General features: G+C 34.4%; 3 protein-coding genes across 5 annotated transcripts in view; 2 read left to right on the top strand and 1 right to left on the bottom strand.

Moving 5' to 3' along the window:
• Window positions 1–3,668, top strand: part of LOC128874457 (facilitated trehalose transporter Tret1-like) — a 34,015-nt gene extending 30,347 nt beyond the window's left edge. For all 3 annotated transcript variants that reach the window (XM_054119261.1, XM_054119259.1, XM_054119260.1), the window contains exons 3-4: window positions 247–692; window positions 2,622–3,668. In XM_054119261.1, the coding sequence (XP_053975236.1) occupies window positions 247–692; window positions 2,622–3,539 (1,364 nt within the window). In that variant the 3' untranslated portion in view covers window positions 3,540–3,668. The remainder of the gene's footprint in view (window positions 1–246; window positions 693–2,621) is intronic.
• A 6,408-nt stretch (window positions 3,669–10,076) lies between these two features.
• Window positions 10,077–12,814, bottom strand: LOC128873830 (deoxyhypusine hydroxylase). Its single transcript, XM_054117721.1, has 3 exons — window positions 12,526–12,814; window positions 10,914–11,234; window positions 10,077–10,436 (listed from the first exon to the last, which is right to left on the bottom strand). The coding sequence occupies exons 1-3, from the start codon at window positions 12,803–12,805 to the stop codon at window positions 10,126–10,128; spliced, it is 912 nt and encodes a 303-aa protein (XP_053973696.1). The 5' UTR covers window positions 12,806–12,814; the 3' UTR covers window positions 10,077–10,125.
• Window positions 12,815–12,992: 178 nt separating this feature from the next.
• On the top strand, window positions 12,993–14,323 carry LOC128873834 (probable 28S ribosomal protein S23, mitochondrial). The gene is made up of 4 exons (XM_054117728.1): window positions 12,993–13,176; window positions 13,407–13,568; window positions 13,648–13,750; window positions 14,051–14,323. The coding sequence occupies exons 1-4, from the start codon at window positions 13,133–13,135 to the stop codon at window positions 14,174–14,176; spliced, it is 435 nt and encodes a 144-aa protein (XP_053973703.1). The 5' UTR covers window positions 12,993–13,132; the 3' UTR covers window positions 14,177–14,323.
• The last annotated feature ends 383 nt before the right edge of the window (window positions 14,324–14,706 follow it).

Here is a 14,706-nt window from a genome sequence, read left to right as displayed (position 1 = left end):
AAAGTAATCGAGATTTAGAAATTAACAATACTGAATTACCTAGATCTTGTTGGTAATATTTGCTGGTTGATAATAATTTAGAAGATTAACTTTTTAATTTTAAATTTTATACTTGTAGATATTTCGAATATGATACAAAACTAGAGTCGTAAAGTCGTAACGTTAATAAATAGCGGATGCCCTTTTTATGTATAGCAGCCATTCTATTAACATTTGTATTGCATAATATAATATGTTAATTTACAGCTACATTATCCTTTCTCGCCGCCGGACTTATTTACTCTTGGCCAACGCCTGTTCTACCTCAAATCGAGACCAAGACTGCTAAGTTGCACGTGACTTCTGACGAGGGAGGATGGATAGTTAGCGCGTTGCCAATAGGTGCCATTTTTGGTCCAATTGTATCTGCTTTACTGATTGATAACATAGGCAGAAAATGGTTCCTTTATATAACTTCGGTACCATTCATTGCCTGCTGGATACTTACATACCTGGCCACTGATTGGTTATTACTTTTCGTGGGAAGATTGGTCGGTGGGATTTCAATTGGATCTATTTTCGCCGCGGTTCCGGTATATCTCGGAGAAATTGTCGAACCAAGAATCAGAGGAGCTGTTGGTACTTTATTGGGGCTATCACTTAGTGTAGGAAATCTATTAATGTGTGGAATTGGACCACTGGTAGACATGAAGGTAACTCTTAATACTGTACAGACGTTCATTAAATTATTAGAGGAATTGAAAATATTCTCTATTAATAGTCTCTCTATTTTAACCACTTTAGTAAGGCACTTATCGACCGCGAAACCGCGCCCACAGCCGGCACTCATCGGCGTGGCGTGGTCGACGTGTACTAGGCCAATCAGTAGAGCATTTTTGTGTGATAAACATAGTAACAAGTAAATAGCCCTTGTAAACCTACCTTATATACCTTTCTCCTCGGCTGCCGCTGACCCCCACCACTCCACCGCGATTGAGCGTTCGGCCGTGTTTAGTCAATTTTACAAGGACTTTTCTCATACTTCAACACATTTGATCGAAAAACTAGAATATACGTTTTATAGTACACGACGTCAACTATTCACATCTTTTTTAAAAATAAAAATCGGTTTTACGATAACGCATACAGGCCCGATGGAAAAAAGCGCACTGAAAAATTCAGATTGCGATTGTAAGAAAACCACCTATCCGACAATCCCCGCTTTTTGCACACGTGAAGAAAATATCAATCACTACTTGTTCCCAAAAAGCCAGTACTTCAGTTTAAAAAATGGCGGAGATACGAATTTTTGAAAAAACGCTAAATTTTCCGGTTTGTCAGATTTTTCTCCGTTCCTCATTATCCGATCGAGACGTTCGACGTCCCATTCTGTAGCTATTTTCATCATCTACATTTTATCTCATTGGAGCATTGATATTGCTGCATTAGTTTAAAATTTATAAGCAAAAGACGACACAAATCACGAGTTTTTACCATTAAAATGTAAATAACAAGAAAACGGAACAGAGTTGGGAGTGAAAAACATGTACCTATTAATCTGCGCATCCCCTTTTATGTAACTGCACAATCGGTTTGCTATTATTATTTTTGTCACAAAAACGCTGTTTTAATTCTCTACCGATTGGACTATACATACATATTTTTCTTCTAATTTTACAAAACATTCAAATACATATGATATTTTACCATTTTGTCCCGTACTCTATTTACTTAGCATTAGAAATACCACGCCGGTCAAATGACTAGTGTATATTGAAATTATTATTAAAATTATTTACTCATTAACGATACGTTTGCTACAATTTTTAATGGCAATTATTAAAGTGCCATCAAGGGAGCACAACACTGTAAAATTTGTTCACAAATCCCATTTTTTTTGTTCCGATTCTTGAAAGACGCACATTTCAAGAATGTTGTGTCAAATGTTGAGAAAGAATCGCAGGATTTGCTCGAGTTACAGTCTTGTTAAGCGTTCTAAACAGCACTTTCCAATATTTTTGTTACAATAAATTTTATTCTATTCTTTTTGTGAAATTAAGAAATTTGTTTTGAAAGTCTCGCCATTTCATAATTCTATGAGATATCGAAAAAATTATACGTCAAACTATAGCCATAGCTATCTAGACAATTTATTACTTTTATATTTGAAACATATATTGTGGCCACAGACTTGTTTACTGAACACTAGTGTTTAATTGTTTAAATATTCAATATATCATAATAAAGATTTGAAAGTAATCCATAGTATACAACATTTTTAAAAATACATCTTGTTTTAGGGCTGTTACAGTGTTGCACACCCTTAAGGTGAATTATATTGATAAATTGATTTGCACTTTCCCTGTAATTTTAAAGATATAGTAGTATGTTCCACAAGTATCTATTGTTCTCGGTAATTTTAATGCTAAAACCAATTAATACGACACCAATTTAACACTACGCGGGCACCGCGTGACTTCAAAATCAATGTTCTCGATAACGAAGCCCCATGTGAAGAAACGTCCTTATGAAGAATGACCAATTTTCCAGTCGCAACTTGAATTATTTCCCATCCTATATTTCTTAAGACGCGTTATAATGAATTTATGATTTTCTTACATGTCGCACGATTACTGTTTCAGTTGCTGGCACTCTTTTGCTTGGTACCAACAGTCGTATTCGTTTTAACAGCTGCATGGTTGCCGGAATCGCCTTACTACTCCCTAAAAAAAGGCAAGCGGGAGACTGCAGAATTATCCTTAGTATGGCTGAGAGGTAAAATTGACAATGAAAAGGAAATAAATGAAATTGTTGAATACATAAATGCGGAAGAAAAGGGAGGCTTTAAAGAACTGTTCACGGATCGAATAAACAGGAAATCATTACTGATTGTGCTGTTGTTATCAGCTGGTCAACAATTATCCGGATTAGGAGCTATCCAATCGTACGCTGGATTTTTATTCAAGGATATGTCTTTAAAGCTAAGTCCCAATGACCTTGTTCTAATATTGTGTGGACTGGGTATAGTGGCAGGTGCCCTATCCATGGTTGTGATCGACAGGTTCGGCAGAAGATACCTTTTCCTGATATCAAGTTACATCGTTGGTCTATGCCTTTGCCTTATAGGAGTGTACTTCGTTCTTCAGAAACAAATGAAGCTTGATAAATTTTCTTGGGTGCCGTTAGCCGTTTCTGTAGTTTACTACATCTTCACCTCCCTTGCTTTGACCTCAATAGTATCAGTGGTCTCCTCGGAAATCTTCTCGATAAGAGTGAAACGCTGGGCAACGATGTTTATACACATTTTCGGATCCTTACTTAACCTCATCGTGGCAAAATGTTATCAACTTGTGGTCGACGCTTTCGGCTACCCCGTGATATTCTTCGCATTCGGCATTATCGAGCTTATTGTAGCCACCACTGCAGTCTTCGTTTTACCAGAGACGTCGAAAAAATCTTTAGCAGACATTCAGAAGACTCTGCACAAGGATGAACACAAGAAAATTGACAAAACAGAAAAGAAAAAGGAACTCGAGATAGAAACCTTAGAAGCGCAGTGAACAACTTCTGCATCTAATTTATTACACTCTATTTTGTAAATACCTACATTTTATGTGTGGAACTTGCCCGCGACAGGAATGCATGTAACATAAAGATCATTAAAAAGTATTATATTTTATTACACTTTACCCTAAATTGTGATCTTTGAATACGGCAACTCTTCAGTCAAGTTTTCATTTACATACGCTCTCTCCTAATGTCACTTGATAATTACCTATCGTTACTTCTTCGTTAAGAAAATACCATCTTTTTAATGAATAGAGACAACAACAAAACCATTTGTTTATTTATTTATTTATCTATTTTATTGCTTCAAACCATAAATTGCTTATACAGCATACAATAGTTGTGATAACACTAGTTTACAGCCAAAATGTACATTCAATGTCACAATTTGTTTCTTATGTATTTTGGCCTACTAAACTCGAAAATCGCAAGAAAAAATTTTTCTATGGATAGGTTTTTTAATATGAATTTTTGAATTTTTTTTCGATTTTTTTCCAACATACGTTCACATTTGAGGCTATACCTCGAGTTAGAAACGTCCGATTGAGTCGCGCAAGACACCATTTTAAAGGTAATCGAGTTTCCAACAATTACTTTTCACATTATTTTTGAATCGGTTCAATAGTTTAAGTGTTACGAGCCAATATATATGAGATACTTTGATTCTTTTCGGTTAAAATAGAACACGAATATTTCTTCCATCGCCATGGAAAAATAGAAATTGTCAAATTATGTCCAGTTTCTTATTGTTTACATATAGATCGCACTGTTATGAAGAAAACAAGCTTTCGTTAAAGAAAATCTATGGATAAATACCGGAGTTATGAACAATTGAGTAAAGGTACAAAAATCCCAATTTTACTCTGTTTTTGTATTTTTTTCCTATTTATATAGGAAACATTTATTTAATTAATTTCGCTTAGAAATAATTTCGGCCTTTGCTTTGTCTTCTGTTATTCGTTGGGTTCGTTTTTCTGATGAGCAACCAAATGTAGTCTCTCAAAATTGTTTCATCCCAATATCCTTGATAACGCTGTTCAATAGTTTAGGGCTTCTGGCTCGGCAGAGTATGAATTATACGGAAGTTGTTGAAGATTTGCTAATAAATTATGCAAAAATGGGTATGGAATATATATATTGTGACGGAACCTGGCGTGGGCGGCCGGGAAAGCCGCTATTCGACACGCTAGGTGGCACAAATCCCACGGACGAGATTTATTTATTCCTAAAGGAATCTGGGCGCCAGTGCAAAAGCACGCGTCCGTTATCTTCGCCCTTCCGACTGCTCAAACGGAGAGCGGGCTCAGAGGAGGTCAGGAAGACAAAGAAAATAAGGGAAACTCTGATCCACGAAAGTAATTGAGGCTTTATTTAGCCAAAAACCAACAAAAATGGGGGGAGGGGAATTCCGCGGTACACTCACACCGGATTGGAAAAGGGTGTGGCGTCTACGCGCCGAAGGGAAACGCGACGAGGAATTCCCAATACAATTCCGAAAATTTGGTGTTACTTAATCCTACGGAGCCTCGCAAACAGGGAGTCCGCCCTAGAAGAAAATACAACCAAAAAAAGAAACGCCGTGAATTAACGGTCTCGCGTTTCGAAGGGGCCCTGTCCTTCGAAACGCGGCACGTTCTCAAACCGCGCAAGGCCACGCGGGAGATACGCGAAACGAACGGAGGGAACTCCTAGGGTTCTCGCCTCCGGGGGTGGTCCTGTCGCGGACGAAAAGTGCTCCGGAGCACACTCACGGACACGCACACTCGATCCGCGCTCGCACACACACTCCACAAAAGGGAACCCCAACGTGTGGGCCCTACCTGGTTGGAGTGGACCTCGGGGTTCCAAAATCCTTGCGTCCTCTGGGGCCCTAGGTGTATTCCTCCAAATGGGGTGTACGGCTCCACCACACACGGCTCACTCCGAAAGAAAGACTACTAATCTCTTTCGTCAAAGGCGGAAAAGGGTGCTCGCTCGCGTATCCGTCGCGATTCGCGTTTCAACCGATCATCTCCCAAAATTCGCGCTTTTCTCGTCGCCGGCTCGTGGCTTTCCCCACCCAGGAGCTTTAAGGGGCTCCTTACGATGTGCCACCACCATGGCATCTCCAGACGTCGATGGTTCTCCTTGCAGTTCTGTCTTCCGTGGCAGCTGCGGGGCGAGGACAGGGGCTGACCGTCCGTAGAGGGTGGCAAGTCCTCTTTGGTGGTGGCCACACCGGAGTCCTTGGGTGGAGGACACCACGACCGGCGACTTGCCGCGCTCGTGAGGGGACGCGGCGCTGATCGCGAGCGCAAGGGGGCGCAAAAAGGGGGTCCCTATTGGGCCGCGGGCCACACATCCCTCCATACTGTCGCGGACCACCTCCGCGGCGTGTTCGGCGAGGGAGCGAGGACCCTCCGGGGTCAGGGTGCCTTCGTGACGGGCAGAAAAGTTCTGCCCCGTCACAATATATATATATATATATATATTGTTATTCTATTTGATTTGACAAAATGGAAAAATTTGTACATTTAATTTCAATTTTAATTTCAACAGGCGTAAATATGTCGCTCAAAATTCATTTTTTACATTCTCACTTGGATTTTTTCTCGGAGAATCTTGGCAATGTAAGTCACGAACACGGCGAAAGGTTTCACCAAGGTATAAAAACTATTGAGCAGCGCTGTCAAGGATACTAAAAAAATTGAAGAAAGTAGAAAAAGATGTGAAATCGAAATGAGCAGCCAGTACATGAAGGTCCTTTCCAGTAAAGTGCAAGGTGACACTGTGTAACATAATATCAAATTCGGTGCTTTCCAACTATGCGCAGCTAAAATGCTGTGTTCAACAGTCCAGACGTTCAGACCCTAATGACAATTCATGTAAACTGACTGCTCCGCATTTTGGCGGTGAAATGAAGAAGCTAAATAGTGTATCAATCACAAACTGAGACTGTTTAGACATTTGCCTAGATGTCCGTGGCCTGGAAGTCAAATGCTTGGCATGGGTATGGAATATATGTATATATATATATATATATATTCCATACCCATTTTTGCATAATTTATTAGCAAATCTTCAACAACTTCCTTATAATTCATACTCTGCCGAGCCAGAAGCCCTAAACTATTGAACAGCGTTATCAAGGATATTGGGATGAAACAATTTTGAGAGACTACATTTGGTTCCTCATCAGAAAAACGAACCCAACGAATAACAGAAGACAAAGCAAAGGCCGAAATTATTTCTAAGCGAAATTAATTAAATAAATGTTTCCTATATAAATAGGAAAAAAATACAAAAACAGAGTAAAATTGGGATTTTTGTACCTTTACTCAATTGTTCATAACTCCGGTATTTATCCATAGATTTTCTTTAACGAAAGCTTGTTTTCTTCATAACAGTGCGATCTATATGTAAACAATAAGAAACTGGACATAATTTGACAATTTCTATTTTTCCATGGCGATGGAAGAAATATTCGTGTTCTATTTTAACCGAAAAGAATCAAAGTATCTCATATATATTGGCTCGTAACACTTAAACTATTGAACCGATTCAAAAATAATGTGAAAAGTAATTGTTGGAAACTCGATTACCTTTAAAATGGTGTCTTGCGCGACTCAATCGGACGTTTCTAACTCGAGGTATAGCCTCAAATGTGAACGTATGTTGGAAAAAAATCGAAAAAAAATTCAAAAATTCATATTAAAAAACCTATCCATAGAAAAATTTTTTCTTGCGATTTTCGAGTTTAGTAGGCCAAAATACATAAGAAACAAATTGTGACATTGAATGTACATTTTTTTTTTTATTTTGTAAACTAGTGTAATTACAATTTTGTTACATCAAATTCAACAAAAACATTTATGAAGATATTTAGACAGACAAGTGTCTTTAATCCTAAGATGGCGTCCGGGGTTAAAGAAACTCAGTTTGGATTTAAATTTCATATAATTTAAACTAGATGAATTGAAGACTTAAAAAATATTCATTTTTTTAAGAACAAACAAAGAGAATATGTGTAACTTTGCTGTAATATTACACCGCGCGGATAGCTGTAGATGTTTTTTCTAAAAATGTTCAAAATCATTTGTTGTCAATTTACGAAGACCTTTCTAAAGATGATCTATTAGAAAGATGTTCAGGCGGACTTACGCAAAACTCCAACGAAAGTTTTAACGCAACCATTTGGCGTCTTGCACCAAAACATCTTCATTGTGGCTCAAAAACTGTTGAATTTTTAATGAAGGATATTATACCATATTAAAAATAATGGAAACGATGAGCATCGTGATTAGACACGAATGTAAAATATTTGCAGATTCTCGTATCAAGAAACGGCTGCAACATGCCGAGCGTCGTACTTTAGAGAGCACTAAAAAAGCTCGAACGACCAGGAAAATGGAAGAAACGAAATAACATAACCATGTTGAGAAAGAAAAAGGCTTATTTTATGGTCACGAAATAGAAAATTAAATGTTCACATCGATTTTTCAGCTGTAGGTACCGTAAAAATTGGCCAAAAACTTTAAACGCGATTATCTCGAAACTACGTTTTTCAAATTGGTGCCTAGGATAGCGCAAAAACTAACCAATCAATCAACTTCACACAAGGCTTAATCAATTCAATATAAATTTCTTCTGGGAATAATAATTGTTGGTATAAACCAACAATTTAAATTGTATTGTTTATTTAACGACATTTTTAGTGGGAATATGTGATCGATTTTTGTATCGCAAAATTCATTTTTTCTTCAAAACGTTAGGATTTTTATAATTCTACATGTTTTTTTTAACAAGTAGTATAACCCCAGCATAAGCTATTTAATTTTAAGAAAAATTTTCATTTTTAGGTATCCGATGCTTCTAACAGGTGCTACACTAGACACCAACAATCCGAAAGTGTTTGGCATGATTATTCAATAATAATAATAATAATAATAAAAATAAATGTACATGTCGAATTGAGTAACTTCCTCCTTTTCGAAGTCAGTTAAAAAAGAAATTGCTTCAGTTAATAGAGGATTCCAGTGTAATAGCTTTAGAAATAGCCCAGATAGCACAGGGACGTCTTATGTACGTCCATGGAACGTCCGGTGCTGGACATTCCCAGAACGTTTTCTGTACGTCCATGGGACGTCCGGTGCTGGACATTTCCAGAACGTTTTCTGTACGTTCTCTGTACGTCCATGGGACGTCCGGTGCTATCTGGGATAATAATAATAATTAATTAATTAAATTAAATTAATTAAATTATTAATTAATTTACAATTGTAAATAGTGTATTTTATATTCGGAAAAAATATTCTGTTCTACATATTGAATAAATATTATATTATAAAGAATATTAATAAATAATATTTATTTTGTTTAAAAAAAAGTATTTTTCCCTAAATCTAGAAAGTTCAGAGCGGACATCCCTGGGACGTATAAAATTTAAGTCTCATGGACGTTCGTAGGACGTTCCGGGCGGACGTCCCTGGGACGTATAAAATTTAAGTCTCATGGACGTTCGTAGGACGTTCCGGGCGGACGTCCCTGGGACGTACAGAATTTAGGTCCCATGGACGTTCGCAGGACGTTCCGGCCGGACGCTCCTGGGACGTACAAAATTTACGTCCCATGGACGTCCGACAACGGACGTCAGACGTTTGGTCGTAAACTGGACATAAAATGGACGTCCATGGGAGAACCGGTGCTATCTGGGATGACTATCATGAGTTTTTTTTTAGAAAACTATTAATAATTCCCAAATAATCTTTCTTGGGATATGATTAGGCATCCATGAAATAAAGAAAAAATTTTTCTTGCCATGTTCTGTATTATTTATTGAGTATACATCAGGGTTTGAATTATAACCAATTACAATTATTAAATTAAATAATTAATTTAAACAAATTTAATTCAATCAACTTAATTAATAAATATTTTAAATAAATGTAATTAAAAATTATTTAATTAAAATTTAATTAAGCAGAGCTAATCGGAAGTTGTTTAATTGACGATTGATATGAGCGAATTTAATCGAAGATGTTCAATTGACGATAACTTTAAGCAGAATTAATCGAAAATCGTTCGATTGATGATTGATTTCGATCGGTTAATTCCTTCCCGAGTTACATCATACAATAGGAATTTTCCAATAACAATAGTTATAAAAAATTTTTAAATTGATACATTTTTGCAAATGGAATCATCGCGAAAACCTGGCCGACAACAAAATGTGAGGCGTAGCATCGATTTCATCGATTTCAGGCCAAACATATATGAAATAGTACTCTTCTTGCGATAAAAGTGATATAAAGTGGTAAAAAATAAAACAAGGCCACAGATTACAAAATGGTAAAGGATTTTTCGATTTATATTGCCACAAAGACATAATCCTGAAAAAAGTTCCCACATATTTGTTAATACCCTGTATAATATTTGTACGGCTGTAAATTCCATTTATTTCTTCATCAAATTAGAATTTAATTAATAAAGTATGACACATTGGCATTAGTAACAAAATATTATTATATTCACTTTTATTTATTTGGAGTACATTTATCGTATAGAATGCTGGTTTATTTACAAATACATAGAAATACAATTTCAAGCAGTAACTCTTCCTAACGTGTCTGCATATTGAAACTCTGAACTATTTTCATACTCGCACATATCTAATGCAATTATGCAACTTTCTCGTACAACTCTTTTATTATCATTCAGATATTTATTCAATATACTGAAACAATCTGGAGTTGCAATGGAACCCAATGCTTCTGCACACTCGTGTCGTACCATTTCATTTTCTTCTGTGTCCTCTAAAGTAGCTTTCAGGTATGGTACAGAAATTTCTTCCTGTAATTGTCCAAGAACAAAAGCTATTTCGTGTCTAAATAAGGCACTGCCTGCTTTTAAACCTGTTAAAACAAACAGTAAATACTTTTAATAGAATACAATTTTTAAATATTATAACCACATTGACAATCTGCTAGACTCCATGCAAGTCAGATCAGTTTTGAATTAAAAATCTGCTAAATACAGAACAAGTATTGTCTGTACCAGTAATCTAACAAATTTTTTTGAACAAAGATGTACAGTAGAATTCTATTTATCCGAATCGACGACGCCACGGTACTCACTTATCCGAACACTTTGGTAAGCTCACATTATTTGAACTCCGCTCATCCAATGTATCGTTTATGGGAATACGTGAACTCCAGTTATCAGAACCTGGTTATCCCCCGACCGATTCGGATAAGTGGAGTTCTACTGTAGTTGCTTTTTAAAGTGAATGATCCATCGTTATCATATATATGGGCGTTTGAGTCGTATTCACAATTTTAAATATGGAGAGTCAATGTGTAAAAAGGAAAAGAAATCATTATTATATTTACCTTCGCTAAGCGCAAGGATACTTTTTTGTGTACGTATATTTCTTAAGGAAAACATAGTTCGATATCTTTCAAATAAAGGAATGGTTTCGTTTAAGAGGATATCCCTTAACTTATCAACATCAGATATTTCAGCTGGTGGTGCTGGGTCTACTGACATATAAGGACTTTTTTCTAAATTTACTGGAGTATAATTTGATTTTAACCATCGCAATCGACATAATGCTAACTGACAGGTCTCTGCTACTTCTGGTACGCAATCTTTACTGTAGTCTTCTAATACTGGTATTACACTAGTTTCACCAATTGCACCTAAAGCTTCACCTAATATAAACATAAAAGAACTGAATTGCTTATCTCATTTGTTATTCAATCTGCATGAAGTACAGATGAAATCAAACATACCAAACTATTGAGTGTATATAATGAACAGATCAGACAAAATATTTAATGTACATAACGAATGACCAAAACAAAGTATTCAGACTATAATCTTTTAGTTTGTTAAACAAATATACAGTATATCTTCAACTTACACAGATAATTTGATCCATAGCTCTTCAAGTAAACCAAATATCATGCAAATCAATTAGTGTAAATAAAATGTATTTTAAGGAGAAATATATCAGTTCTGAGTTACAAATAATGTGGCATCATAAATAAAAGAAATGTAAACATTGTCTAATAATTTTGCCTTTATTTCAAACCTTACAAAGGCTGATTAACATGTCTGATCCAATACAACTTACAATTCTTTCAAGGACCGAGCTTTTATTCTCACTATAATACATTTAGTATACAATCTAAGTTTCAAAAGTTAATTGATAAATAAAATATTTAAGTACATACACATGAATAAAATATATATAAAGCCATACAAATTATTGTGATCCTTAAAGGATCACTATATACTGTGTGTACTTCATATTAGATTGTTTTGAATTCATTCGTCTTGTATAAAAAAAAAAAAAACAATAAATCAAGAACTTATTTACGATTTTGAAGACAATATGGAGATACTCTAACATAAAAACACCACGCTAATAATTCACTTGACATATGTAATCAAGAAACCTTTTTTCAAATATGATTTCATTGACAGTGAAAAAATAAATCTATAAAAGCAGTGTACCATCACAATGTAATGATTGACGATGAGATAAGAAAAGATGCAACTTATTATTGCCAAGAATAGAACCCATCATATAAGAAAAACTTATTATTAGAACGTGGATGTTTATACAAATTCATATTTTGACTACTTCAGATAAAGAATTGTGATTTAAATGAAAGTATGTCTCATCTTCTAAGCAGTGTAATATAAGCTTTATTCTTGATATTTTATATAGTTTTGCATCCATGGGTGTCCTCGTACATTTTCCTATGTTTTTGCTTGGCATAAATGCATAAACATCCGCAGTTTATTTATTATTATGCACGAATAGAAAAATGTATATAAAACAATCTTCTACGCTACTTATAAGAAATACAATGAATTTTAATCATAAATAGTCATTCGTTAAATTGTATTTTATAATTTTATCAAACACTGGAAGAGTTTAATTACAATTTTTGCACAGGAACAGAGCATACATTAAAATCAAATATAATATACCTGCTTCGTGGCGAACCATTGGCTCTTGTGTAACATCTTTCAATACCTCTATTAAAATGGGTATAGCATAAGGATCTTGCATCTGACCAAGGCAATATGCAAGTTCGTGTTTTAGTAAAGCTGATTCATCTTTGAAACATTTGCGAATTTGTTCAATAGCTTTAGAACCACCAATATTTTTTAAAGTAAATAGTGCACGAAATCTTTCTTTCAATGGTCGATTCTTGTCGTTTAAAACACGACCTATAGCAACAATTTGATTTTCGCTCACTTCCAGCATATTGTTTTTTTTCTTCAAATATTTAACTAATTCTTCCAACCTTGAGTTAAATGATTGCTCACTGATAATTTATAAAATTTTAGAAACCGTGTCAGTTTTAATGTTCGTTTAACTGACAATTACGACAATTTTCACGGTTCAGAACACCCTAAAACGGTAGGTTATACACGGGAACGTTTGAGTTAAATCCGGATAGGTTAGATCACATGTTCACTTAACTCAGAAGCTCAGAACTACTCAGAAGGCAAACTAAACGTCACAAAAATACGTGTAATCGTATACTATTATATTCGTATTTAAGAATCTAATTCTAATTCACTTGTAAATATGGCGTTTAGTAGAATAGACAGAGTTGGAACAATTTACACAAGGTACAATTATTTTATATCTACTTTTTCTTTGTTTACAAATTTTGCACAAAATAGGTTATGTATTGTAGTAAAAAGTATTATACATATAGATTGTATATAAAATTATTATTGCATTTATACGATATGCACAAAATTCGAGCTGTAACAAAAGAAATATTATTTTATTGGAATGAAGTAGAGTATAAATCTTACTACTTTAACTATATCATATAATATTAAATAAATTTCAGAATATCATCATTAATTAAAGGTGGCACTATGGAAGAAAGTAGTATACCTGTATGGTATACATTATATGAAGCATTTCCCCCAAAATATGAGCCACACTACGGCAGACCAGGTTCACAAAAGCCTGTGAGAGATATTTTTTACCCAGAAGACTTAATAAGAGCGTAAGCAAGATTTAAACATAAAATTGATATTCATAATTGGTGAATGTGATTATGTTTAAAATATGCTTTTATTTCATAGAAAATTCCATAAGGATTTCAAGTTCTTACCAGCAATGGACTTAAAAAGTAATAAAATTTGCCCTACTCAACTATTCCTTGCAAAGTACGAACATTTTAAAAAGGTAATATGTAATAGAAGTTACTAGAAACTTTAGAAAAATTACTTAGAATTATTAATTTGCATTTTATGTGATGTTTGCTACATGTACTTTTAAAATTGTTCTATTTCTGGTTGTTTCATGACATAGTCGCAACTTTGGTTATACAAGATCGATTACCAAAATAAATTGTTTCCCTATTACTTAGGATAATCAATGTGCTGTCATAATCTCAATAAATAAATAAGTTATATTTTTAAGGCTACATATTTCAGATAATACCTAATGAATGTTATATTTAATACTGTATTCAATTGATCACAGGATGGGTTTTCAGAACAAGAGGCATATGAGAAAGCAATGCAAACCTTTACAACAATGCTTGCAGATAGTAAGTTAAGAGATACATCAGAATCATCAAGTAGTAATAAAACTAAAAGTACAACATAAAGAATTATATTGTTTCATGTGTTTTTGTAATAATACAATAGACTTCCTTAAAAAATGAAATTAAACCACATACATCATATGTATTTAGTTCTCATTATTCATACTATTTGTTTAATATTGTACCAATGTTAATAGAATAAAATATTATTAGTACAAATAGTAATTGTATACATACTTCATTCAATGTGAAGATTAATTCTAATGAATAGATTACAGATGTTTATGCAAATTCATATTTCAACAGATATAGATATAGAAGAGAAATTTAAAGTACTTCTTTTGTTCTACGCAGTGTAACATATACATTATTATTAATATTTTATATATTTTTGCATTCGTATATATCCTTATACATTTTTCTATATTTCCACTTGCATACAATAAATGTATAAACATCTGCAGTTTACTAATAATACAACCACGTAATTTGAAACAGGATCAAAACGGGAAGATGGTGCATCCTAAATATAATAGATACTAATTTTATAGAAATTTTACAAATTACTGTTTATGTATAATATTAATAGTTG

The sequence above is a fragment of the Hylaeus volcanicus genome, chromosome 3, assembly GCF_026283585.1.
Source record: "Hylaeus volcanicus isolate JK05 chromosome 3, UHH_iyHylVolc1.0_haploid, whole genome shotgun sequence".
NCBI classification, from domain to species: Eukaryota; Metazoa; Arthropoda; class Insecta; order Hymenoptera; family Colletidae; genus Hylaeus; species Hylaeus volcanicus.
This window is presented reverse-complemented; position numbering and strand designations above follow the sequence as displayed.

What these genes read in the sequence shown, in the direction of transcription:
- LOC128873830 (XM_054117721.1), bottom strand. Translation starts at nt 12,805, where the DNA reads ATGCTGGAAGTGAGCGAAAATCAAATTGTTGCTATAGGTCGTGTTTTA. An exon ending in AATGGTTCGCCACGAAGCAG is followed by an intron (nt 11,235 to 12,525) that starts GTATATTATATT and finishes TGTTTATATTAG; the next exon opens with GTGAAGCTTTAGGTGCAATT. An exon ending in TATCCTTGCGCTTAGCGAAG is followed by an intron (nt 10,437 to 10,913) that starts GTAAATATAATA and finishes TTGTTTTAACAG; the next exon opens with GTTTAAAAGCAGGCAGTGCC.
- LOC128873834 (XM_054117728.1), top strand. Translation starts at nt 13,133, where the DNA reads ATGGCGTTTAGTAGAATAGACAGAGTTGGAACAATTTACACAAG. An exon ending in GTTGGAACAATTTACACAAG is followed by an intron (nt 13,177 to 13,406) that starts GTACAATTATTT and finishes AATAAATTTCAG; the next exon opens with AATATCATCATTAATTAAAG. An exon ending in CCAGAAGACTTAATAAGAGC is followed by an intron (nt 13,569 to 13,647) that starts GTAAGCAAGATT and finishes TTTATTTCATAG; the next exon opens with AAAATTCCATAAGGATTTCA.